The sequence below is a fragment of the Hypomesus nipponensis genome, chromosome 24 (genome assembly GCF_054491055.1).
Source record: "Hypomesus nipponensis isolate SF chromosome 24, ASM5449105v1, whole genome shotgun sequence".
Classification (NCBI taxonomy): Eukaryota; Metazoa; Chordata; class Actinopteri; order Osmeriformes; family Osmeridae; genus Hypomesus; species Hypomesus nipponensis.
The window spans coordinates 2,127,562-2,152,795 of NC_140384.1; the positions used below are offsets into that span (position 1 = coordinate 2,127,562).

The 25,234-nt window shown below is 42.0% G+C and overlaps 2 protein-coding genes, 1 long non-coding RNA gene and 1 pseudogene across 13 annotated transcripts in view; 2 read left to right on the forward strand and 2 right to left on the reverse strand.

Annotated features, from left to right (window-relative positions):
* The window catches only part of rabl6b (RAB, member RAS oncogene family-like 6b), a 28,463-nt gene extending 6,758 nt beyond the window's left edge, over positions 1–21,705 (reverse strand). The window contains exons 1-13 of one of the 11 annotated variants that reach the window (XM_084690090.1): positions 21,540–21,705; positions 20,834–20,899; positions 20,490–20,645; positions 20,192–20,326; positions 19,705–19,752; positions 18,510–18,539; positions 17,729–17,781; positions 17,519–17,607; positions 13,496–13,636; positions 13,295–13,400; positions 12,954–13,057; positions 12,436–12,845; positions 10,930–11,074 (exon numbers count right to left, since the gene is read on the reverse strand). In XM_084690090.1, the coding sequence (XP_084546216.1) occupies positions 10,930–11,074; positions 12,436–12,845; positions 12,954–13,057; positions 13,295–13,400; positions 13,496–13,636; positions 17,519–17,607; positions 17,729–17,781; positions 18,510–18,539; positions 19,705–19,752; positions 20,192–20,326; positions 20,490–20,619 (1,391 nt within the window). In that variant the 5' untranslated portion in view covers positions 20,620–20,645; positions 20,834–20,899; positions 21,540–21,705. The other 10 variants (XM_084690094.1, XM_084690091.1, XM_084690092.1 and 7 more) reach the window with 10 other exon arrangements.
* On the reverse strand, positions 2,835–3,966 carry LOC146232675 (E3 SUMO-protein ligase ZBED1-like; annotated as a pseudogene).
* On the forward strand, positions 20,931–22,782 carry LOC146232676 (uncharacterized). Its single transcript, XR_014742228.1, has 3 exons — positions 20,931–21,160; positions 22,485–22,563; positions 22,684–22,782. It is a non-coding gene; the product is annotated as an uncharacterized LOC146232676 (long non-coding RNA).
* A 1,697-nt stretch (positions 22,783–24,479) lies between these two features.
* Positions 24,480–25,234, forward strand: part of LOC146232677 (TNF receptor-associated factor 2-like) — a 44,785-nt gene continuing 44,030 nt past the window's right edge. Inside the window, exon 1 of the mRNA XM_084690101.1 lies at positions 24,480–24,608. The gene's annotated coding sequence lies outside the window, so the exon portion shown is untranslated. The remainder of the gene's footprint in view (positions 24,609–25,234) is intronic.

The window sequence follows — 25,234 nt, forward strand, 5'->3', positions numbered from 1 at the left end:
TAGCCAGCTGAAGAAATAGTTAGCTGTGGTGACAACGCTGTGCACCCGACCGGATTTCCAGACAACTTCTACGATGATGGATGAGTTCACAAAGAACTGAATTGAAAGAACTGATAAGCCATAGTTACAGATCTTGCTGGTCATGGCAAAATAAGGATAATTTTATCATTGTAATTAACGTAGCCAAGTAAAGAGGCTAAGTAAAAAATATTATAAATTTCAAGATGTGCTACTAGCCATTGGCCACACAGGACATTTGAGAAAAGTGCTATTGCTAGCTTGTCATATTTGCCCAGAAGCAGCTGGAAATATTTTTCTGGCAAGCATCTACATGCTTTGAGGTTAAGGACTGATGATCTGGATTTCAGAAGTTTGCAAGAATTTGCTATAATAAGAGCCAATTGAAATGTCTGATTTGGGTGAAACCAGGATGGAAGGCAATGTCGAGCTAGACATAAAAAGAAAGATCAAGTTGACCACAAAGGCCCTAGAAAAGAAACTTGATGAACATATGAATCTCAGGAAACGTGTATAAGCACGCCTTGTCTCCAAAGCAGACGAAATAGAAAACCTTATGATAAATAATTCCAATGCACTTCAAGTGGAAAATGATCATCTCAGTGATTACTCAACATTTTTGAATGACTTGACTGAAGTGAACAATGCAGTTAGTTAACTGTTATCAGATGATGAAAGGAAAGCTGACCAGCAGTATTGGAGTGAGTCAAACCTTACAAAGCATGAGAACTTTTTGACCAAATTTGAGCAGTGCATAATAGAAGCAAGACAGCACGCCAATGCCGCTAACGAACAGGCTGCTACTGAATATGTGACTCCAAAGACTGGAGCGACGACACAGCAAGGTGAGTCTGCTGAAGATGTGGATCCAGACAACAGTGCATCCGCTGTACAAGAGAAATATAGTTCAGTCACCGTACGAAGTGTACGCAGTAGACACTCAAATTCATCCAGTGTCATCTCATGCTTCGTCTATGCATAGAAAAGAGGAAGCTAACCGTGCAGCCCTACTCACACGCGTAGCCGCACTTAAGAAGAAACAGGCACTGCAGTTGGAAGAGGCTCAAATGGAAGCACAACTGAAAGCATCACAGAGGATATCATAGGGGTGGGACTTTACAGGAGTTTTCATGTTGGAGTATTAATAACGTTATTGAACAATGAATCGATTATTTGCTAAGGCATGACGTTCCCCCCCCCCCATGTTTTTTCCCCCACCAATTACCCCCACATGCATTAAGGTCAAACACGCACACAGCAGGACTGAAAAAAAAAAAAATGCTTTATACGTCATTTTGTAGTCTTGTTTAGTTCACAGCACATTAGGCCATCTGACTGATTTTAACAGATGGCGATTGCAACGCATCACTGCCTGGCTACAGCATAGACATTTGAAAAATGAATACATAATAAAAACATTGGAAAATAATTTACAAAATAAATAAACAAGGTCTAATGACATACATCCATCCTTTTAAAGGTCAGGCTTCTCGACGCTGGCGGAAGCCTAATTATTCGACAATTGAGTTTTAACTTAGTTTTACGTTAAGTTGCCTAGGCTATGAGCGAAGTTGACTGGTCATCAGACTGGACACAAATGCACAAGAATAATAACAAAACATGGTTCAATGCCATATTAGATCATTGTATTAAACTGACAGTCGAGGCAGCTTATTAGCAAGATGTAGGCTATAGCTACCTTACAGGCTAGCCCACTGTAGGCTCTGAGAAAAGGCTAACAAACAACAGGCTATTAAACAACTGCCTGCATGGACTGCCTGGGCATACATTACCTATCACACGTGTACGCAGTCGATTCAGTCCGGCAGCTGAAAAAACGTGTTCAGACGGAACGGAGGTCGCAGGTGTACATAGATTGCACTGTGCCAATTTCTTGGGTATCTCTCTGCATTTTTTTTCCACCAGTCTGTGGGATTTGAATCCAGGGGAGGTGGCTGGTCATTGAGGTAGCTATCCAATTCTGCATCTATATCATTTGGACGAGCCGCGTAATTGTCACCCAAAAGCACAGCTATGGGCACTTGCAGTAGCACTTCTCCACGGCAGTGCTCCTGTGCTCTCAGTTGCATTAATATGTTCAAAAGTAGTGGTGGCCACGATATCTAGTAATGTATTCTTCAAAGTCAACCTTTGTGAAGGCTTGAGAAATCCCTCAGGTGGCCGGGGAACGCTTCGGGGTCCCCCAGGAAGAGCTGGTGGAAGTGACCAGGGAGAGGAAAGTCTGGGCCTCCCTGCTTAGGTTGCTGCCCCTGCGACCCGACCCCCGGATAAGCGGTAGATGACGAGAGACAAAAACAAATAAAAATTATTTTCTTTTAACCTTTGCAATGTGGGGGGTCTGAGACAGCCCAACAGTTAAAAGAAAATGCTTCACTTTGTTTTTGTATGCGGTAAAGTTGTCGCAATACGAAGGTAGGTCACAATGACTGATGGGTCAGAATGACCCGTGTTGTAGACATTTCGGTCATATGCATATATGTATGTGTATGAAATCTATAATCTTCTATGTTCATTGGTAAGAGACAGGAAGGGAAGATAATTAGGTTGAGTTCAAGGGAATGTGAGGTGCTGATGGCTCTGTGGGCAGCTTGCCCTGGGGGATGGGTGAAGCATCTTATTTGGCCTTCTGTCCTCTGGTCACTGTAAGGGTTCAATGAGACAGTTGCTCTGAAATTTGGCTAGAGAAGGACTGTGTCCTGTTTCATTGTTTGTGTTAATTAAAAGTATTGTTTGAAGATGACCACACAAAGGACAGTTGACCATTTGGCTTACCACTCCTAGGGTTTATTATCTACTGCCCTGCAGAGAAATGCCACATCAAAGAAGAGTTAGCCAATCACAGAGTTTGCTACATTGATTGATTGACTTTACAGAATGCCATTGATATAAAGTTTATATAAGGTTGAGCATGTGTGATAGTTGCTATCACTCCTACGAACGATCTATGTGAATAGCACCTCCTTCGTAGAGACTGATCAACAAAGCTTTGTTTAATCATATGAAATTGTATAGTCTTAATAAATTGTATTGAAACTTCCACCTTCGACTATTCATATTTATACAGACCAGCTTGAATTTTCTACCACACCCAAAGATTAAGTGCCTTCAACACTGGTAAGGAGTCTTCCATTAGCTGCCAGTGTTCATCTTTCATCTCAAGAGTTCTGGCATTTTGGATTTTAGTCACTGTACGATCAGACAGCACTGCTGTGACAGCGTTGTTCCATTATCCTCTCACAGACCGAATTCCAACGCGTTTTGCATGACTGGATCAGGCAGTGCTTTGACGGTTGTAGTTGTCCTTGCTTCTAATCCAATGCTTTGGTAGCAGGTGTGCTGTGGTTGAAATATTCCTATATTCCTGGCGTTATCATACACGCAAGCAACAACTCGGCCAGCTAGCCCCCAATCATCCACGGGTTCCTTTTGTTTATCAGCCAAATTGTCGGGAGTGTGTCTTTCTGAAAAACTGTGTGAGATGGACTGCCAATTTCACTTGCTCAATGTAGTGGCATGTCACTGTAATGTAGCTCTCCGTAGTCAAGGCAGTCCAGCAGTCAGTTGTTAAAACGACGTCAACAGTAGCTAGTTTTCTTTTTAACTAGCCTTCTTCTCAGCAAACTGTTGCTCCAAACAGTTGGTCAATATTTTTCTGGATGGAATACGATATCCTGGTTGAATAAATCTCATTAGTTCTCTGAAACCCTCGCCGTCAGCCAGACTTAAAGACAACAGGTCTTTGACAATCATATTAACTATGCGTTAGGTAATTTTGTTAGTTCGCTGTCATCACAAGTCCTCCCAGCTAGTGTAGCCTGAATGGTTTGCTGCTGGAGACCTCCGCTAGTGCTGGCTTCGCTGAAATTTACGTTCGGATGTATATTTGTTAAATGATATATATCCCACCCCTGGGAGAGCTTCGATCATGTCTTGGGGGGAGCCGGGGACATTGAGTCCGAATGGGCCATGTTCCGGGCCTCCATTGTTGAAGCGGCTGACCGGAGCTGCGGCCGCAAGGCGGTCGGTGCATGTTGCGGCGGTAACCCTAGGACCTGGTGGTGGACCCCGGAGGTGAGGGATGCCGTCAAGCTGAAGAAGGAGGCCTATCGGACTTTATTGGCTGGTAGGACTCCTGAGGCAGCTGATGTGTACTGGCAGGCCAAGCGGTATGCGGCTCTGGCGGTCGCGGAGGCAAAAACCCGGGCATGGGAGGAGTTCGGCGAGGCCATGGAGAATGACTTCCGAACGGCTTCAAAAAGGTTCTGGACCACCATCCGGCGGCTCAGGAGGGGGAAGCAGTGCTCTGTCAACACTGTATACGGTGCGGATGGTGCGCTGCTGACCTCGACAGGGGACGTCCTGGATCGGTGGAAGGAATACTTCGAAGACCACCTTAATTCCACCAACACGCTTTCCGACGTGGAGGCAGAGTTTGGGGACATCGGGGGGGGCCCTTCTATCTCTGGGGCTGAGGTTGCCGAGGTGGTTAAAAAGCTCCGCGGTGGCAGGGCCCCTGGGGTGGATGAGGTCCGCCCGGAGTTCCTTAAGGCTCTGGATGTTGTAGGGCTGTCTTGGCTGACACGACTCTGCAACATCGCGTGGACATCGGGGACAGTGCCTCTGGACTGGCAGACCGGGGTGGTGGTTCCCCTCTTTAAAAAGGGGGACCGGAGGGTGTGCTCCAACTTTAAGGGGATCACACTCCTCAGCCTCCCTGGGAAAGTCTATTCAGGGGTCCTGGAGAGGAGGGTCCGTCGGATTGTCGAACCTCGGATTCAGGAGGAGCAATGTGGTTTTCGTCCTGGCCGTGGAACAGTGGACCAGCTCTATACCCTCCGCGGAGTCCTGGAAGGTACATGGGAGTTCGCCCAACCAGTCTACAAATGTTTTGTGGATTTGGAAAAGGCGTTCGACCGTGTCCCTCGGGGGCTCATGTGGGGGGTGCTCCGAGAGTATGGGGTACCGGATTCCCTGATCGGGGCTGTCCGGTCCCTGTACGACCGGTGCCAGAGTTTGGTCCGCATTGCCGGTAGTAAGTCGTCCTTGTTTCCGGTGAGGGTTGGACTCCGCCAGGGCTGCTCTATGTCACCGATTCTGTTCATTACCTATATGGACAGAATTTCTAGGCGTAGCCAGGGTGTTGAGGGGGTCCGGTTTGGTGACCTCAGGATCGGATCGCTGCTTTTTGCGGATGATGTGGTCCTGTTGACCTTCAGCTCTCACTGGAGCGGTTTGCAACCGAATGTGAAGCGGCTGGGATGCGAATCAGCACCTCCAAATCTGAGGCGATGGTTATTGACCGGAAAAGGGTGGAGTGCCATCTCCGGGTCGGGGAGGAGATCCTGAACCAAGCGGAGGAGTTCAAGTATCTCGGGGTCTTGTTCACGAGTGAGGGAAGAATGGAGCGCGAGGTCGACAGGCGGATCGGTGCGGCGTCCGCAGTGATGCGGGCTCTGCATCGGTCCGTCGTGGTGAAGAAGGAGCTGAGTCGAAAGGTGAAGCTCTCTATTTACCAGTCGATCTACGTTCCTACCCTCACCTATGGTCACGAACTATGGGTAGTGACCGAAAGAACGAGATCGCGAATACAAGCGACCGAAATGAGCTTTCACCGCAGGGTGTCCGGGCTCTCCCTTAGAGATATGGTGAGAAGCTCGGTCATCCGGGAGGGGCTCAGAGTAGAACCGCTGCTCCTCCGCGTCGAGAGGAGCCAGCTAAAGTGGCTCGGGCATCTGATTAGGATGCCTCCTGGACGCCTCCCTGGTGAGGTGTTCCGGGCACGTCCCACTGGGAAGAGGCCCCGGGGAAGACCCAGGACACGCTGGAGGGACTATGTCTCTCGGCTGGCCTGGGAACGCCTCCCTGCTTAGGTTGCTGCCCCCGCGACCCGATCCCCGGACAAGCGGTAGATGATGGATGGATGGATATATTAGAGGAGACGTTGTACTATGTAAGTAAATACAGCGTCACTGTAACTGCAGTGGACTTAATCATCTTTTCTTGAGAAATGGTCCCACACTGCACTTCTCCAAGCCCGCTTCATCTTTGCTCGTTTGCTGTAGGATTATTAATTAGCCTTGGATTTTTATTCAAATAAATTCTTAATGACAATTAATTGATCATCGATTACTCATTACCAACCCTACACAGAGATGTTAGTCACACAACATCAACTTACCTCAACGAGACGTCCGTGTATTTCGTGGTGATCCTTTCATGTTCCTGCAATTCCTGAAGGCTTTTGAGCACATCATCCACAGCCGTACAGACAACAATGAAGATCGCTTGTAGTATCTAGAGCAATTCACCAGCAGTGAACCAAGAGAACTTGTGAGAAGTTGCCAACACATGAGCGCACAACAAGGCTACAGTGAAGTAAGAAAGCTCTTGACCTATCACTATGGCAATGAGCAAAAAAATAGCTGCGGCCTACGTTGACAAGGCTGTCAAACGGCCTCAAGTCAAAGCAGAAGATGCCAAGTCATTTCACAGCTTCTCCATCTTTCTCACCGGATGTAACAATGTCATGAAGAACATGGAATACCTTGAGGAGATGAACAGCCCAAGCAACCTTTGGATCGTCGTCTCAAAGTTGCCATTCAGACTTTGTGAAAGATGGAGAGTCATATCTTTCAACATACAAGAAAGGGAAGGAAGAAGAGCAAAGTTCTCATGACATACATCAACAGACAAGCTAAGATAGCTTCGGACCCACTGTTACGTGATGTCAAAGAGTCCTCCGAAGCAAAAGAAAAAGGCAAGTCAAGCATTAAATATGCCAAGGGAGGCGGACCAAAAACAACCACTGGCTGTGCTACAAGTGATAAGCCAGATGAAGGGGATGCCTAAGAACTAAGAAAGAACAAGCAGACAAGCGAAGCGTTTCAAGAGCCATGCCTGTACTGCAACAAAACACAAACCCTGAGCACATGTAACAAAATAAGAAGTTTGCCAAACAAAGAGAGAATCAAGTTCATTTAAGGTAAAGGACTTTGCTTCGGGTGTCCGACCCAAGGGCACATGGGAGAAGACTGTAAAAGGAGAGCCACGTGTGAAATCTGCAGCAAGAAACACCCAAGCCTGCTTCACAGCAAAAGGTGAACACGAGAACACCGACCAAGAGAACACCAAGCCTGAGAAAGGTCAAAGCTCTACCAGCGGAAACTCAGCTTCACAAGAAGATGCGCCAGCCAAGAGTGAAGTCACAGCAGTCACCGGGGCAGGAGGCAATGACTGTATCCTGTCTATCATGCCCGTGCGCATCAACTCTAAAAGGAGCAACACAACAATACAGCCCTACAAAGCCAAAAGACCGTAACTCGCCGAAGTGTAGAACTGAGAAAAACGACTTCAAAGTTTTTGCACTTTCAAAGTAGTTGTCCTGCCAAATGCATTTTAGGTAGGACATTGGAAATCTAGCAGTTTGATGTTTTAGTGATTACACATTATCTAAACTAGACATTTTTGAAATTGTTGATCTTAAACTGCACTTTTGACCCATATTTTGAAGTTACAGTAGTATACCATAGTCTATCGTAAGTGGTCATGCCAAGGCAAAATACAGTAACTTCCGTTTCTTCGCTCACTTAGTTGCTTATCACGATATAAACTCTGTATTTTATAAGCCAATGTAACATACACGTGGATACCTGTCACAAGACTCACAAGACAAGAGTGTTTTTGATTTAACTGCCAGGGTAAGATACTTACAAACGACTCATGTTTGGGATGTTTGGTGTTGAATGCCAGCGAGTAGGCTAAGCTAATGCTAGACGTGTTTATTGTTGCTAGGTTACGTATTAGTTCAATTGAAACCATAACTCCATTTGAACGTTTGAGTGCCGCAAAACAAAGGCAAAGAACCGTAACTGATGTTACGGCATTCTGCATTGGATTTCTAAAGCCAAAGCAGGCTTTTGGAAGGTACGGTGAAGACAACAACCTTATTTTCTCTGAAAAACAGACGAGTTCATTTAAGATATTTGGCCACATGATAAAGCAGACCTTAACTGTTCCGAAAATGAAAAAAAATCTTTTTCGACAAAATTCAAGTTACGGTCTTTTGCCTTTGCACGGCAGAATAGAGACGTATACGTTCATGGACTCAAGAAGTTCCACTACGTTTTGCTCCGAAAGGTTGATGAGACAGCTTGGCGTCCATGGTAAGAAGACTCTAGTGCTACTCCATTCTATGGGCCAGGAGAAGCCCGTGTCCTGCTATGTGCTCTCAGATCTAGAAGTGTGCGGTCTGACAGAGAATAAGTACATAAGCCTGCCAGATGTCTACACCCACACAGACATACGGTACCTGTAACGAAGGACAAATGTTCCTGTTGAGAAGGACTTGGAAGGATGGCCGTATCTGTGTTAAGAAGTACGATTTCCACAGATTGGCGCAGATGTTGAAATACTAATTGGAATGAACGCTCAGTCTGCAATAGCCTGTTACTAACCAGACCCTCGTACATTTCATTTGTACAGAGGGTCTGGGATCGCCCCATTGACAAGTGTTAACTTCCTTGACAGTGGGTCCTCTGTTAAGTTTAAAACTATTGGATCTGCCCAGAGCCACTCTGATCTGCCATAACCAATCGCAAGCATTCGTCTTAGCCAACTCCTTCACCACTACTGTAACGGAGCTAGCTGCCGTAGCTGGAAAATCAAACTTTTCCCGAACCTCGTGGGGAGGAGGGCTACAACATCATGGCCACCTACAAAACTCAGCAAGGAATGTTCTTGCTACGGCTTTAACTTATGGATATTCGGCAGCATTGCCACAAGCTCACAGAATAACTTCGCTCGCATCTTTCTCCGCCGCCATTACTGAACTACTCAAACTAGTGCACGACATTAACGTCATTGTTCTCAGCCACTCCCTCTGTTCGCTGATTGGACCTACAAAAAAATTGTTTCTGAAAACCGACTCCAAAGTCAAACTCCCAGACCTAGTACAGAAGCAAAATCCAAATTGAGCGGAAGTACGTAGGAGGGCAGAGCCAGGCTAAGTCTGCGATGGAGCCGTGGAAGATAATCCACAGCCAAGATGGCGGCTTACGCGGTAAAGACGACTCTTAGATGGGTCGTTAATGGCCCTCTCAAGAAACGTGACAAGACACAGGTCAAGACAAGTCAAGTCAAGCCACTGCAGTCAAAGGCCTTCAGTCAACAGAATCTCAGTCAGTGGCATGCTGCTGCAGCAATACAACCACGACTTTCCGGAGCAAGCCTGCGAAGAGAAGTCAGAAATATTGCAAAAAGAAGTTCAGTTCATGAAGTCTGTGACATCAACAAAGTCAATGGGCACTACAGCATTGGGATGCCTCTCAGAAACAAAAATGTGGCGATGCCAAACAACAAATGTGTTGCCGAGCAACGGGCATCAAACCTGAAAAGGAAACTCGCCAAGAACTCCAGCTTCCACGATGATTACAAGACCTTCATGTAAGACCTCCTGAACAAAGGAAATGCAGAGGTGAGAAGTGTGCTTTCAAAGTGTGTGAAATGCCTTAAGAGCTGCCGTGAATGAACAGAAGATGGCAAATCTACCACCTGATCGTCTACTGCCTGACCATCCACCATTCACTAACGTCAGTGTAGATTACTTCAGCCCCTTTGAAGCAAAGCGTGGACGCGTGGAAGTAAAGCATTATGGAGTCTTGTTTACTTGCCTTACAGTCAGAGCAGTCCACATAGAAATCACCCACCCCTCTCTCAGCACCGACTCGTATAAACACAGTGAGACGTTTTATAGCCAGAAGAGGACAAGTCGTGGTTATGAGATCCGATAACGGAACAAACCTGGTAACTACAGAACACGAGATCCGCCGGGCAATGAAAGAATGAAACCAGTCCCAGATCTCTGAGGCTCTACTGCAAAGAGGAGTCACTTGGATCTTCAACCCGCCTGCTGGAAGAATCTCATGGACTTTATTATTTTCTACAGTTGTCTATCTTGTAGGCCTCACCTAGACTAGTGTAGATTATTTATGTTGGCTTAGACCTTAGTAAAATATTACAGAAGGGGTTTAGAATGTAAAAAGCTTTTTTGTTTGTTTTAGTTAGGTAATTATCATCCCCATTATGAGCAATTAGGGACCAGAAATGTGATGGTTCCATTCTCCATGTTGTAATTTGGACTCAGATTTAATTATTATATTATTATTATTATTCATTATTCAATCATTCATTGCATTGAATAATTGTATTTTATAGTTTTGCATTTCAGTTTAGTATATGTTTAGTGTACATGCATTGTATTGTTTAGAATAGCCAAAGTTGCTTTGGAGTGCGTGCAGTAGTGAGCTTGCGCATTGATGGAGAGTATAAAACGGTGTGATTTGTTTCATTGTTCAGGATTCAGTAAAGACGGAGCGAACACTGTTTTCTAACGTCTTATATACCGTGTTATACACTAAACACACGTAGAGACTTGTTCTTTCCCTTTAAGAGTGGTTAAGTGAATGAATATATAGAGAAATACTTACCAATAGCCAGAAAGGGAATTTTAGCCACTACAGTAGGTATACTATAAGCTAACACATGCAATGATACAATCGCAAACAGCTTAACCTAGCAACAGGAAAAAACATAATTGTGCACACTTGCGCTTAAGGGGGAAGAGGAGAACTGAATTCTCCAAATACCGCCTCATGCAGCAGGGCATGGGCATTACATCACATGCAGGTCCGCTTTTCTTGAAGACACAGTAGTCTACAGCTTTTAACTCAACTGCCTGTTTCAGAGCATAAAAGTACAGTTTTTTCTTAATGCTAGTATTGTTCTTAAAAAGCCAGTACCGGTATACCGTGCAACACTACTCCTGATAGGACCCAATGTTAATTTAACACCAAGCTCTCATACCATTTAAGGCATGCAATGCAAGGGACTTACCTATCACTGTCTACTGCAGTGGATGGTTGAGGGATCTTGGCCTTTGAGGGTAGACTATCTTCCAGGAAGGTTTTATCTAGACCTTCATCAGGCACAAAGTCATCCACACTCACAACCTTGGCAGGGCAGTGAGGGACTGGTGATTCTGGAAAAACAGCATTGCAACAGTACTTAATAGTCTCCTACTATACACTACTTCATTAATATAAGTTTATATACACACTATAGGTAAAACGTTTTAGAACACCCACAAATTTCCAGTTTTTACAGAAATGTAAGTTTAATATCTCAGTGTTCTCTGAAATAAAAGCATAGAACAAATACAATTGGAGATCAAAAAGAAAACATGGAAGTTTTGTTTAACAAAATATCAAAATAATCAACATTTTTGACTCATCCAAGTGGCCACCTTTCTCAGATATAAAAGGCAAACACACTCATGGCATTCTTTCTACAATGGAAATCAAATATTGTTTGGATAGTTCTTCCCAAAACTGTTGCAGAAGTTCCCACAAATGTGTTACACTTGGTAGCAGGGTGTGGCCATTTAAGAATATATATACACCTATAATCAAGTATTGACTTATTGGGGTACCACCTTGATACTGGTTTCAGGAGACCAAGAAAACGTATAGTAAATATGCAATAATCAGTATTCTGTAGCAAATAATTCGTAGAGCAGATCAGATAACAAGAGGGAACAAATTAAAAACATTATACACAATGATCTATTGAAGTAAAGGCAAATATAATGAACTGTAATAGATTTGTTATTGGTTGAGTATTAGAGTTGGATAACAAAATGAACAATTGGAACAATGGAAACAAAGGTCATAGAAGCGGGAAAATAATCAGTGTCTGGTAACGGTAAGAGTCTATCAGGTTCAGGTTTTCTGGGGACGATCGCTGGAAGCAATAGGCCAGTTGGCCGATACTGATCACATAAAACATAATTTATTCATTTTTAACAAAAAATTTACGAAAATTACGGTACACTTTTAAGGGTTAGGGTCTGTCTGTCTTCCTTTGTTAATTGCCTTTTTCTCTGCATTATGCGAGCAATATACTACTTCTGCAGGAAAATACTGTCCAAATAATGCTTTACAGGTGTAGTAACACAGTCTGTTCCAACACTGCTTTTATACAGACAGTTTGTACGTAATTAACAAAAGTTTGGACACCTGAAGGAATTATTATCAACTTTCAATGCTTAATTTACTTCCATTGCTGCAGAACAACTGTAAGTTGTTGACCCTAACCCATTACTTGTTCCCTGAAAAGGCCTTTTTGTATAACTCTGAAATGTACATGATTTTTATGTTTTTAGTAACATAAACATTAGACTTTTTTTTTTTTTTTACCTCTGGCAGTAAAGAAGCTTACCTTTGTGGCATTTCATGATATTCACTGGACTTTAACAAAATGTAAATGAAAAACTGGAAGAGTGTGTGTTCTAAAAAGTATTAAGTAACACATATCCAACCCTGTAAAGGACGGCACACCCACCTGACACAGCGGCTGCTGCCGGGACCTCTGGTGCGGTGGAAGAGCCGAAGAGGCGGGAGATGAAGCCACGTTTCTGGGGGGCAGGAGCAGAAGCAGTGGGGGCGGAAGGTGGAGGGAGTGCGGAAGGTGGAGGGGAGGCGGAGTATTCTGGATGCTTGGGGGACTGTGGTTCGGTGACAGGCAAGGCAGTGATGCTAGCCGTGGCGGCGGGTGGAGGGGAGGGACACGGAGATGGGGACTGCAGGACCTGGGGGGGAATGGGTGGCTGGGGAGTCCCAGGGCTGGAGCTTCCAGTAGAGGCCCTGCTGGGGGGGACAACGGGGGACTGAGAGCCCGATGAGGGGCTCTGTCCGTTAGCAGGACCTGGAGAACCATAACCTCTGCTGCGGGATTCTATGTTATCCAGGAAACTGAGAAACAGAAAATAAACTGTAATTACTGCTATGAGCGAACAATACAGATGTATTTATTTACACTGACAGAAAAGACAGCTTGGTAGTAGAACAGGTCATAGCTACATATCATAGTTTTGGTCTTCTGTCTCCTGCTGTACAGAGAGCTCCTCCAGAGTGGCATCCATGTCCAGCTGGTTGGTCTCCAGCTGCCTCAGTAGTGTCTCCCTCTGTACACATCAAGCAGCCTGGAAGTGACTGGTCTAGTACCCTGGCATTTTTACGTTGAATGCCAAGGTTCATCCTCACAATCACATACTGTACACTCTCTCACAGCCCACTGTGCAGGGCTGTATGTGGCCGGCCAATCTGCTGACCACCCTTGCCCATTAAAAAAATAATAATCCGATGCCGTATCATAGTTTAAAAAACTATGAAAATTTATTGTTTATTAAAAATAAACAAACCTGAAGCTGTAGGAAAGGAATATTGAAAAATCGGTGCAGATATTTCAAGCCAAATCCGTTTTTCATTGACGACTCGGCATAGTGAATGTAAGAGGCGCCAAGGGGTCTGTAAAAGAACACAGATTTCATACGGTTATGCTCTACATAGGAGCTCAGAGCAGCTTAATGGTGAGGAAAAGCACAGGGCATGAAAGCTTCCACCTGTTGAGACCGTCAATAAAGTCTCTGATGTCATCGGGCAAGATGATGCGATGCTCGCCCATGTCCCTGTGGTTACCCAGGACACAAACTGGCACATGAGTGGGCACCTTGGGAAGTTCCCTTGAGATGTAATCAAATGTCCTGAAAGGTAAAAAAAAATATGATTTCGAAAAAAATGATAGATTATGTTAATTTTGCGTGGGTGAGATTTGTTTGTAAGTCCATGTGTGCATAAATGTGTGGGGGTGGGTGTGAGAGAGAGTTCAGAGACATATTGGTGTTAATCCTATTCACATTGTTCGGTCTTTGAAGCTAAAAAAAGTGACTTATGGCCCCAGACAAGCTTACTGCAACCTAATCGTTATGTACCTCCTTTCAGGGGTGGTCACTAGGGGTGCTCCGATCAGGTTTTCTGGGGACAATCGCTGGAAGCAGTAGGCCAGTCGGCCAATACCGATCACATAAAACATTATTTATTCATTTTTAACAATGTATATTAACTATTACAATTAACAGATCATAAATAATCATTAATAAATAACTATTTATTGCCAAGAAGCAACATATACCACTTCCTCTCAGTGACAACTGAAACCTATTATTAACAAACAGCTTAGAGCTTAACAAATATATTAATTATCTTTCCTGTAAGAATGAAAGTACAAACCCAATTCCAAAAAAGTTGGGATACTGTACAAATTGTGAATAAAAACAGAATGCAATGATGTGGAAGTTTCAAATTTCAATATTTTATTCAGAATACAACATAGATGACATAACAAATGTTTAGACTGAGAAATTTATCATTTTAAGGGAAAATTAAGTTGATTTTACATTTCATGGCATCAACACATCTCACAAAAGTTGGGACAAGACCATGTTTACCACTGTCTGGCATACCCTCTTCTTTTTATGACAGTCTGCAAACGTCTGGGGACTGAGGAAACAAGTTGCTCAAGTTTAGGAATAGGAATGTTGTCCCATTCTTGTCTAATTCAGCCTTCTAGTTGCTCAACTGCCTTAGGTCTTCTTTGTCGCCACTTCTTCTTTATGACGTGCCAAATGTTTTCTATGGGTGAAAGATCTGGGGTCTCATTTATAAAGCTTGCGTACGCACAAAACGGGGCTAAAAATTTGCGTACGCCACTTTCCACGCAAAGGTTGTGATTTATAAAAAACTAACTTGACGGGAGAATGTGCGGTCCTCTACGCAAACTCTGACCCTCCCGTAGGCCTACGCACATTTTGAAAACAGTTGGAATTGGCGACGCAGATGACTGTACTGTAGTCTGACTGCAGAAATAAAATGTGGAAAGAACATTACTCGTAATATTTATATATTTTGTTTTTCCTGAAAGACTTTTTTTTCATTCAATTTCATGATTATCATGAAGATTACATCCAGCAGTGTTATTTGCGCTTGTACTGAGTGATTCTTGTTCCATAAACACCTTGTACAATCCAACTCAATTATTTTTTTTATTTTTTATTCAGCGCTTCCTCACCATCAGATTGTCCACTATGGGAGTTCAGGAGGGGGAGATTCCCCGACTGCATGGAATACAGGATAACAGGATCACATATCCTACCTTTAGATAACTGCAGAACACAGTGTATAACTGAATATATTTATTTAATACTGTGCAAATATCCTCATATGTCAAAAACTGGAATTACAGTCGTCAAGCTCCCGTGCAATCGCTACACTCTACGTCCTCGTTATCAGTCCAGAATTTAATAGATTACTGTTCATAACAAAACGCTTTTGTTTTCAAATTGTATCTCGACCTGCAGTATCACTGCCACAGTTGACTGCCAGTTTTTTTTTAAATTGGTGATCTACCGGCCACCACATTTCCGGAGTTATCGGGCTCCACCAATAGGCTATCAGTGTCTGAGAAGTTGTCATGCGCTATGATTCACCGTAAAGAACAATCGTATGCCAGGGTCATGATGAGATACTAGATTAGCATTCATGAGGTGCTTTGCATTGACTATTTAAGGAAAAAAATGGGCGTGTTCAGGGCGGGGTACAATGCTGGTTCACGTACGCACACTTGTGGGTAATCTGAGATTTATAAAGGGAACATTGCGTACAGGTGTGCGTACGCACGGTTTTATAAATCTGAATTTTTGTGTGCGTATGCCATTTTTGGCTTTTGGGCGTACGTACACTTTTAGTATGAATCCAACGCACAGTTTTATAAATGAGACCCCTGGCCTGCAGGCTGGCCATTTCAGTATCCGGATCCTTCTTCTATGCAGCTATGATGTTGTAATTGATGCAGTATGTGGTCTGGCATTGTCCTGTTGGAAAATGCAAGGTCTTCCCTGAAAGAGATGACGTCTGGATGGGAGCATACAGTATGTTTTTGTAGAACTTGGATATACCTTTCAGTATTGATGGTGCCTTTCCAGGTGTGTAAGCTGCCCATGCCACACGCTCATGCAACCCCATACCTTCAGAGATGCAGGCTTCTGAACTGAGCACTGATAACAACTTGGGTTGTCCTTGTCCTCTTTAGTCCAGATGACATGGTGTCCCAGTTTTCCAAAAAGAACTTCAAATTTAGATTTGTCTGACTACAGAACAGTTTTCCACTTTGCCACAGTCCATGTTAATGAGCCCAGAGAAAACGCCTGCGCTTCTGGATCATGTTTAGATATGGCTTCTTTTTTGACCTATAGAGTTTTAGCCGTCAACGGCGAATGGCACTGTGGATTGTGTTCACCGACAATGTTTTCTGGAAGTATTCCTGAGCCCATGTTGTGATTTCCATTACAGTAGCATTCCTGTATGTAATGCCGTGCCATCTAATGGCCCGAAGATCACAGGCATCCATATGGTTTTCCTGCCTTGACCCTTACACACAGAGACTGTTCCAGATTCTCTGAATTTTCGGATGATATTATGCACTGTGGATGATGATAACTTCCTCTCTTTGCAATTTTTATCTGAGAAACTCTGTACTGATATTGCTCTACTATTTTTCGCCGCAGCATCGGGGGAATTGGTGATCCTCTGCCCATCTTGACTTCTGAGAGAGACAAATACTCTGAGAGGCTCTTTTTATACCCAATCATGTTGCCAATTGACCTAATAAGTAGCAAATTGGTCCTCCAGCTGTTCCTTATAAGTACGTTCAACTTTTCCGGCCTCTTATAGCTACCTGTCCTAACCTTTTTGGAATGTGTAGCTCTCATGAAATGCAAAATGAGCCAATATTTGGCATGACATTTCAAAATGTCTCACTTTCAACATTTGATATGTTATCTATATTCTATTGTGGATACAATTTAAGTTTATGAGATTTGTAAATTATTGCATTCCTTTTTTATTCACAATTTGTACAGTGTCCAAATTTTTATGTAATCGGGTTTGTACTTCAAATCAGTTAACCCCTTAAATTTTCTCTGCATTTCAGAAATAAAAGAATAAAGTGCACATCAAGAAAAATATACTTGACTTTATATCTTTACCTATCCTATATGGATAATGTCAATGCCACTTGTAGAGAGAAAAAAAGCTTAATTGTTAAGCATCCTTGGCAGGTTTTTCTTCAAATATATAAGCATCACTGCATTTTTGAAAGCTTGTTCCTCTTCTCGTCTACAATATTCCCTGCTGTGCAAAGAGGTAGGTTCGTGCTGCTTGTACAAGAGCTGAGAAAGTGGCTTTTAATATCCCTCCCAAAAACAAGCGGCTCTCTGCCCCGTGGAATAACTTGCTCCGATCTGTTTTTGGTGCTGTCCACCTCGTGGGATTTCCTTGGCACACTCGTTGCATACAGCTACTTTTTTGTCCTTTTCCGACACCTGACAGAACTGCCATACTGCTGAGGAAGCGAATTTAGCTGATTGTAGAAAACGTTACTCGCAAATAGATTTTAAAACTCTATTTGCGAACACTGATCGGCGGCTGATCAATTGGAGCACCCTTAGTGATCACTGATCAGTGCAAGGGAGCTAAACTATACTACAGACCACAAACAAAGGCCAGAAACAGTGTGGGATCACTCCTACCATTGTTTAGTGATGTCAAACATCATGATGACTCCGTTGCAGTTCTTGTAAACATCAAGGAACTCTGCGTCCAAGGCCACCTCATCAGACTGCAAAAGGAACAACAGTTATGAAAACTGTCAAACAGAAATCTTCTGAATTTTTGGAGACAGGACATATTTAATTTAAATAGTAAGACCAATGCATTGTTCTATTACACAGTGTTGATACCTGTTGGGGCTCATTCTCCAGTTTTAAATTCTCTCCTAGTTTTTTACCCTTTCCTGTAACACAAATAGAAATTAGAGTGCATTTTAATTTGATTTGCATTGCCAAAGCATTATAGCATTTAAAACACTGACCTGTTTGAATCGTCAAAAAGTGAATAATAAAAGAGTTACAAAACAGGGCATAATAAGGGATATTTCAAACACAGCAGCAACAAAACAATGTTGTGGGTAACATACCTTACACTCTTTATTATACAGAAAGGTTTTCTTTTTAATATTATTTTATCTCCCTGTTGATATCCAGTCAGGCACTTTTTGACAAGCATACCGTATATATTTATCTTTTTTATTATTTTTTGACCCAAAGCAATCTATGCCAGCAAATCTAATGCTGGGTACACACTAAAAGATAAATGTGAGAGACCACAAACATGAGGACAAAAAAATCCTAGATTTAACTGTTTTGCTCCTATAGTGTGTCGTGTTTGTCCTCGGGGTTTCCCCCACACATCAGGATTTCAGATCGTAAATATTGAATATTTACGATTCGCGATCGGGGCGGCTCCGACGTCATTCCGAGCAAGTTCGGTCACTCTTAACACACCTTACACCAAGGGAAAATCTGATAAAATCTGTAGATAATTGGGACATTGCCAAAATCAACCCAATTATCTTGTGGTGTGTACCCAGCATTAGGTATGTTTACATTCAAATACAAAACCACATTAGGGGCAAACCCACTGCACACAAGTCTGACCTCTACAGTCTACAGTGACGCTCACCTACACCTTCAGGAAGAGGATATTTTTGGCCTGAAGCAAGTGCAAGAGAGGAGCAAGAAACAACATTAACACTGAGAACAAGCCAGCCTAAAACAAAAATGAGACAAGGATACATCTCTATATATTACATAAATGTCTCAATATCTCATGGCGTGTATTCTTGGAAAGGTGATGTTGGTCTGAGGAAAGAAATTGTGACATAGTCCAGTCAAAAGGGAACGTTGTCAGCGAGGTAATTTCTCAGTTTTTACAGATTGTGAAAGTGCAGATTGTAAGATTTCAAATTATGTGTCATACACATAATCTGAAAATAGTTGAAGAAGATACACGCATCTGAATTGTGTTAAACCTGGAAAGCTCTATCCCAAATAATAGGCATCAAATATTTTTGACATTTTTATGCCTTCGGAGAGGTTTGGTCGTTTTGTGTTAATCATTAGAAGCGTTGAGCACCGGCCGCAAAAAAAAAAAAAATGTTTGCACTTGATCCTACATAAGTGTGTTTTATCACCCAGTATTTTAGCACTGACTACATTGCACTGTACCTGCCCCGATTATGGCTCAAATTATGTGTTAAATTGTTGGTGCAAATGACATCTTCCGAAAACTGCCTGAAAGATGTGGCCTATTCGTGGTTAACCAGGTCAAACTAAGAACATGTTATCCTGTGCACAGTGCAATGCCAGAGCCTGTTTCTTCTATTTAGTTTGTGAATGTAGGCTAAAACGAAGACAAAAATGTACGCCGAACACAGATAGATGCTAGAAAGTTGACAAAACTACTAGTGAAACGTTATATTTAAGGGTGGGGGGATGGGGTCATACTTTGTACAGACAAACACAGCCTACATACAAAACATTACAGCTAGTACCACCACACTACCATAAGTAACCCAGGGGAAACCCAGCTGCACTGTGATGCAAATCACCTCATGCATGACGCACCGACAACTAAACTTGAAGCTTTGTTAAATAAGAACAAATTATGAGTATTTAGTGATCCTAAACTTGTTACTTATTATATTGAGTGGCTTCTTCAACACTTTAACTTTTGTAACATGCAAGAAAATGAAAACAGTAAAAAAAAAAAAACTACAACAAAAAGAGAATTGGGACTCATTGGGACTCAAAAAATACAGTAAGACAAACAACTAGTCACATCCACTCAGCTGAAAAAAGTGAGTCACCACACTCACCTTTATCCACCACATCCCAAACCTCCACCTTGACCACATCATCAGTAGCTGGAAGGGACAGAAGTACTGTTATACTCTGACAGAATTTTCACTATAGCTCAAATTGAAATATTTCACGTTGATCCCAAAGGCATTGGGATGATTTGATACAATACAAAAAACAGAAGGCAAATGTTGCCGCTGTTTTGAGTAGACACATTTAATTAATACATTTAAAAATCTAACTGATACAAGACTGATGTTGCTATAAAGGGGTTATGGATATGTCAACAACTATCAACAACAGGGCACTTAACTACCTCTCAATGCTAGTGGAAATCTGAAAAGTTACCTTGATAGGGGCTCACTGAAGTAAATAACAACAGAAGCAAAATGTTGTCAAAATGTTTACATGAGAGAAAGTTGGTTAGCTTGTAAGTAAACAATTCTGAAGTTGATGTAGCCTCAACCAATTCATATTTTGAAACAATATAACAAAAGAGCTTACTTTTGTAGTTCCAGTGAATACTGGTGGCTTGGATTTCCTGAGTTGGTATGTAGTCCTCCAAGAACTTCTTTCCCTGCAATCGATGCCATAAAGTACTTTTGCCAGTATTTCGATCTCCTCTGATAACTATTTTCACTGGGTGGGTGCAAGATGGGTAAGTGGGTTACAAAATACATCCACTATGTATGTCATAATCAAATTGATTCAGTTGGATACGTATTGTATAAAATCATCAATTGTATATCTCATTCCTTGTTTCTATGATCAGGATTCAAAGTGAATGAGCATATAGACTTACTATTATACTGAACCCCTTTCGCAAAGCGTCTCTGTAAACTCTGGTTCATGGACTGCAGACCAGGGGGAATGTTCTTGTCTTTCAGCTGTCCTGGTTCAGAACCAACTAGCTTCTTCAGAGCTGAAAACATCTTGACAGATCGTCAATAAAACTACCCTTCGAGGGGAAAAGTGTCAAGTTTGATGACTGCTGACTAAAAGCAGTCAGTTATAATTTTCTGAATGTTCTACAACGATGCACAGTGGTGCGCACTATATTGCATAATATAGATGCATTTCCAGGAATATTTTGTGTGTTTACTGACATAAAACATTTCTTGGAGAATGAAAAAGTGCTCAACTGACATTCTCTCACAAGCAGACCAATCCAACAGCATCCTTAGTGATACTTTCAATCATGATGTCTTTTATCTGTAAAGAAACATAACTTAATATGACATTACTAATGCATTTGGACAAAACACGATATAATGCATATTCCTAGATATAAATTATGATAATCTTGTTAATTTGCAGTGGAACATTTAAGTCAACTGTCATACTTCCTCAAGTAATCGTGAAGAACTGTCAAGATTATTTGGCCAAGATGTAGGCCTACGTAGTCTGGGTGAATAGTCAATAACCAGTAAAATTATCAGTTGACGTCTACGTTTGACCAGCTGACCATTATAAGTAAGTAAGAAAGTATGCTACAGCTAGCGTGGCTTTACCAGTGATGCTACATCATACAGTTAGCTGAGGAAAAAACAGCTATCTGGCTAAAATAATCAGAGTCCAGTACCGACTAGCTTACTTTCTTGGCTAGTAGGAGCGAACAACAATCCACAGCCTTGACGGTCGCCTTAAATAAGGCAACCAGCAAGTCACGGAGCTAGAAGATAGTTAGTTAGCTACTAGCTTGATAGGCTAGCTAATGTTAGCAATAGCTGGCTAACTACTTTTAGCTACTAGGTTCAGCAACATCAGTCATAGCCAACGATAGTCTACTCAAGTTATTTCACTTAAAATGCTATATTTACAGTATATTGCACTGTAAAACAAACATACTCACTTGACAGATTTCTAAGATCCATGTCTTTAAATCATTGTAAAATCACCTCATCATCTTTAAACAGTAACATTCCTACGCTTGAAACCTCTTGCTTCCTGAATCTGATGCATATCTCTCCGTCTCTCTCCCTCTCTCTCTCTCTCTACGTCTCTCTCTCCGTCTCTCTCTCTTTCTCGACGTCCTCTGTTGGACAGACGTTTGATTGATATAACCTACGTAGCCTACTGTCGTTGTACGAACGTAGCGCAGGAGTTATGGTCCGGCGATTGGAATATTGTATTTTGTTGATTGAAAACATTTAAAAAATAAAATTAAGCTCACCATGCCACTGTATGTAAGCTGTGGTTGTTGTTTTTTGTTTTAGTTCTACTCAACTAACGTTATCTGTGTTTAATATAGCCTAAGGTACTGTACCCCAACAGAGCGCCCCGTTATTCGTGCATGTTCGGGGAATTCGCTTGTCTGTTGCTTGAATAATGGCTGCACAGGAGACATCTCCACCATCTTCGTTGGAAGGCAACAAACCAGGGTTCCCCAAAAAAATATTGGCAAACAATCTCGAAGATAAGCATTTGTGTAATTCCTGTCTTAAAATATTGAGAAGGCCTTTGCAAGCCCAATGCGGTCATCGCTATTGTTTATATTGTTTCAATACAATTGTGAGGTGAGTAAACCCCTCTAGCTTGGCATGGTGATGGGTGCATTTGGATTCGCTGCCTATCTTTTGACATTAGGTTGTAATTCGTATTCAGTTCTGATTTAAGCCTAATCTAATTTGATTAGTTTAGTTTGTGGCTAACAATGACTCGTTACACCTGGACCTGTTCACTCAACACATACAATCCTTCATAGCCGAGTAGGCTAACTTTCATAATAAGATGATGAAAGAGGCAGGTGTAATGGCAGGTGTACCAGGCACTAAGCATGTTTCCGGTCTATTTCTAGTTCTGGACCACAGGTATGCAATTCTTGCTTAAAGGAAGACTTGTTTGAGGATACAACATCCATACTCAAGCAAGGCGGTGTAAGTAGCTGAATGTGTAAGGGACTGATCAGATAGAAACTTATTGATTCAGCTCCTTATTTTACAGTCACTAAAAATATCTGGCTACATAGCCTATACTTCATGGTTCTTTTCTCATAGGCTTTTCCAGATAATGCAGCTCGCAGAGAAGTCGAGGCCCTGTCAGCTGTTTGTCCAAACGAGGGATGCACTTGGACAGGCAACATTAAAGAATATGAGGTACGTTATTGTGTCTATTAATGCCGCTTGCTACAATGTAACTAGTACTACTCTAACTTGTTTCTTAGACATTTTAGGGCCATTGTTGCTAATCAGTGGGGAACTGTCTGTATATATATATATATTCAAAAATTATATATTTTAAAAGTAATCTATTCAAAGTGTATTTTATCAATTCATAATAAACCCTTCAATCCTGCTTATTCAGTTTGTGTTAGAATGTGAAGAGTTAAATGAAAAAAATCAAATTTTGTCACCCTATCACACTTAAATAAAGTGATCAAAACAGCTTTCTTTCACCTGAGGAATATAGCATAGGTACGACCATTCATAAACCAAAATGATACAGAGAAGTTAATTCATGCTTTTATATCCAGCCGGCTGGACTACTGTAACGCACTTTTCACTGGTCTTCCCAAGAAAACCACTGAAAGACTAAAGCTCATTCAAAATTCTGCATCTAGATTATTAACCAAAACTAAAAGGAGAGAACGCATTAGTCCTGTCCTAGCTATTTTACACTGGCTCCCTGTCACTTTCAGAATTGACTTTAAGGTCCTTTTCCTCACATACAAAGCTCTACACGGACAAGGACCTAGCTACATTGCTAACTCCCTTATAAACTACACACCAGCTCGAACACTGCGATCATCAAATGCAGGCCTATTAGAGGTCACCAGAAGCAGTCATAAGAAGATTGGTCATTCGGCCTTTGCTAATTACGCCCCAAAACTATGGAACAAATTGCCATAAATATTAGGGAAGCAAACACGCTAGACATTTTTAAAAGACAGCTTAAAACCTACCTTTTTACCGAAGCATTTAAGTAATTTTATCTCAGAAGGGTTTTACTACTTTTATTAGTTATATTATTGTAGCTATTTTAATTATGACTTTTATCACTTGTATTATTGTTTTTATTGATTTTATGTAAAGCACTTTGAGCTACAATTCTTGTATGAAATGTGCTATATAAATAAAGTCTTACTTACTTACTATCAGAATTTTGCTGCCTCCTTGTTGGGAGGAAAATGCTATGCAGCACTGTGATTGGTGGTCCAGCTATGAATTTACAGAGGGCCGATTAATAGTAATTTCCACTGACAGTAAAATTGACCAATCATATCTTCCCTCTATATGGGTGGGCTTTGTTATTGCTAACTTTATGTTGTTCCCCACTTTTCTGCTGTGGGGAACTCGATCACAAGCTAATAAACTCGCAAACGTACTGATTTCAATCCGGCTGCCACTGTTTTGTAGCCCTAGCCTAGCCTATGTTATAGTGTCGTGCAGAATGACCAGTCAATCTGTAGGCTAAATGTACCAACGCAACGTCATGCACAATTACCGTAAATAGTGCCGCAAGGGCTGGCTCAAATAGTGCGTAATGACCAACACAATTTCATGTAGGCCTAATGCTGTGTATGCGCTGTATCGTGTTTTTTTCCAACAAGTAATTGGGATCAAAGGGCCGGTTTAAGAGTCACGGTTCGCTACTGATATACATAGATATATCTCTCTCTATATATATATCTATATGTATCTATATAGATATCTATCTATGTATCTATATTAGGGCTGTCAAAGTTAACGTGTTAATAACAGTGTTTTTGACCCTGGGAATTGGGGTAACATTTGAACAGATTAAATAGTTTGCGATTAATCATGTGAAATAATGCGATTAATTGCGATTAAATATTTTAATCGTGTTAATAACGCGTTAACGCAATCTCACTTTAACGCGACAAAAGAAAATAGTTCCGTTTACGCAGGTTTCTTTTTGACCCTGGGAATCGCCTGTCGTCACAAGACTTCGACTGCCGACGGTAGGTGAATGATGGAGAAAGGGCTTTTAGATGGGAAGTTCCATTTCAAGAAGTTGCCAGATGGCTCGGTTGACAAAACTAAGGCTTTGTGTACTGATTGTCAGGCTGAGTTTAGTTATCACCGTAGTACTTCCAGCCTAAACTATCGCCAGGCCCAAACGGAATACGCGGGCGCAGAATTCCAACGAAAACCCGCGGATCTTCAAGTAGAACGCATTGGTCTGAGGCAAAATGTAACTACACTTTTCAACTCGTATTACGTCTATATTATTAAAACGTTAGCCAAAAATGCTTAGAATTGAAAAGGAAACACTTTTTAAGTTACCCAAATTACAGCAAGAGACAGGGCCTGCAGGTTACAGCCGATCTTTATGAGGATGGATCAATACTTTTTTGCAAAGTCTGTCAACATTCAATCGACTATATTCAAACTGTTGTTGAACATCTTTGGTCGGTCCGACATAAGAACAGGAAGGCTAGCGGAATTACGCAGATTTTCACTCTGAATAACCGCAGAAAATTTGAAAATCTGCGTATTACGTTTGGGTCTGACTATTGCATGCAATCAAAGCACACAGCTAGCAGCAGCAGCGTTAGCACTGTAGCAGTAGCAGCAGCAGCGTTCG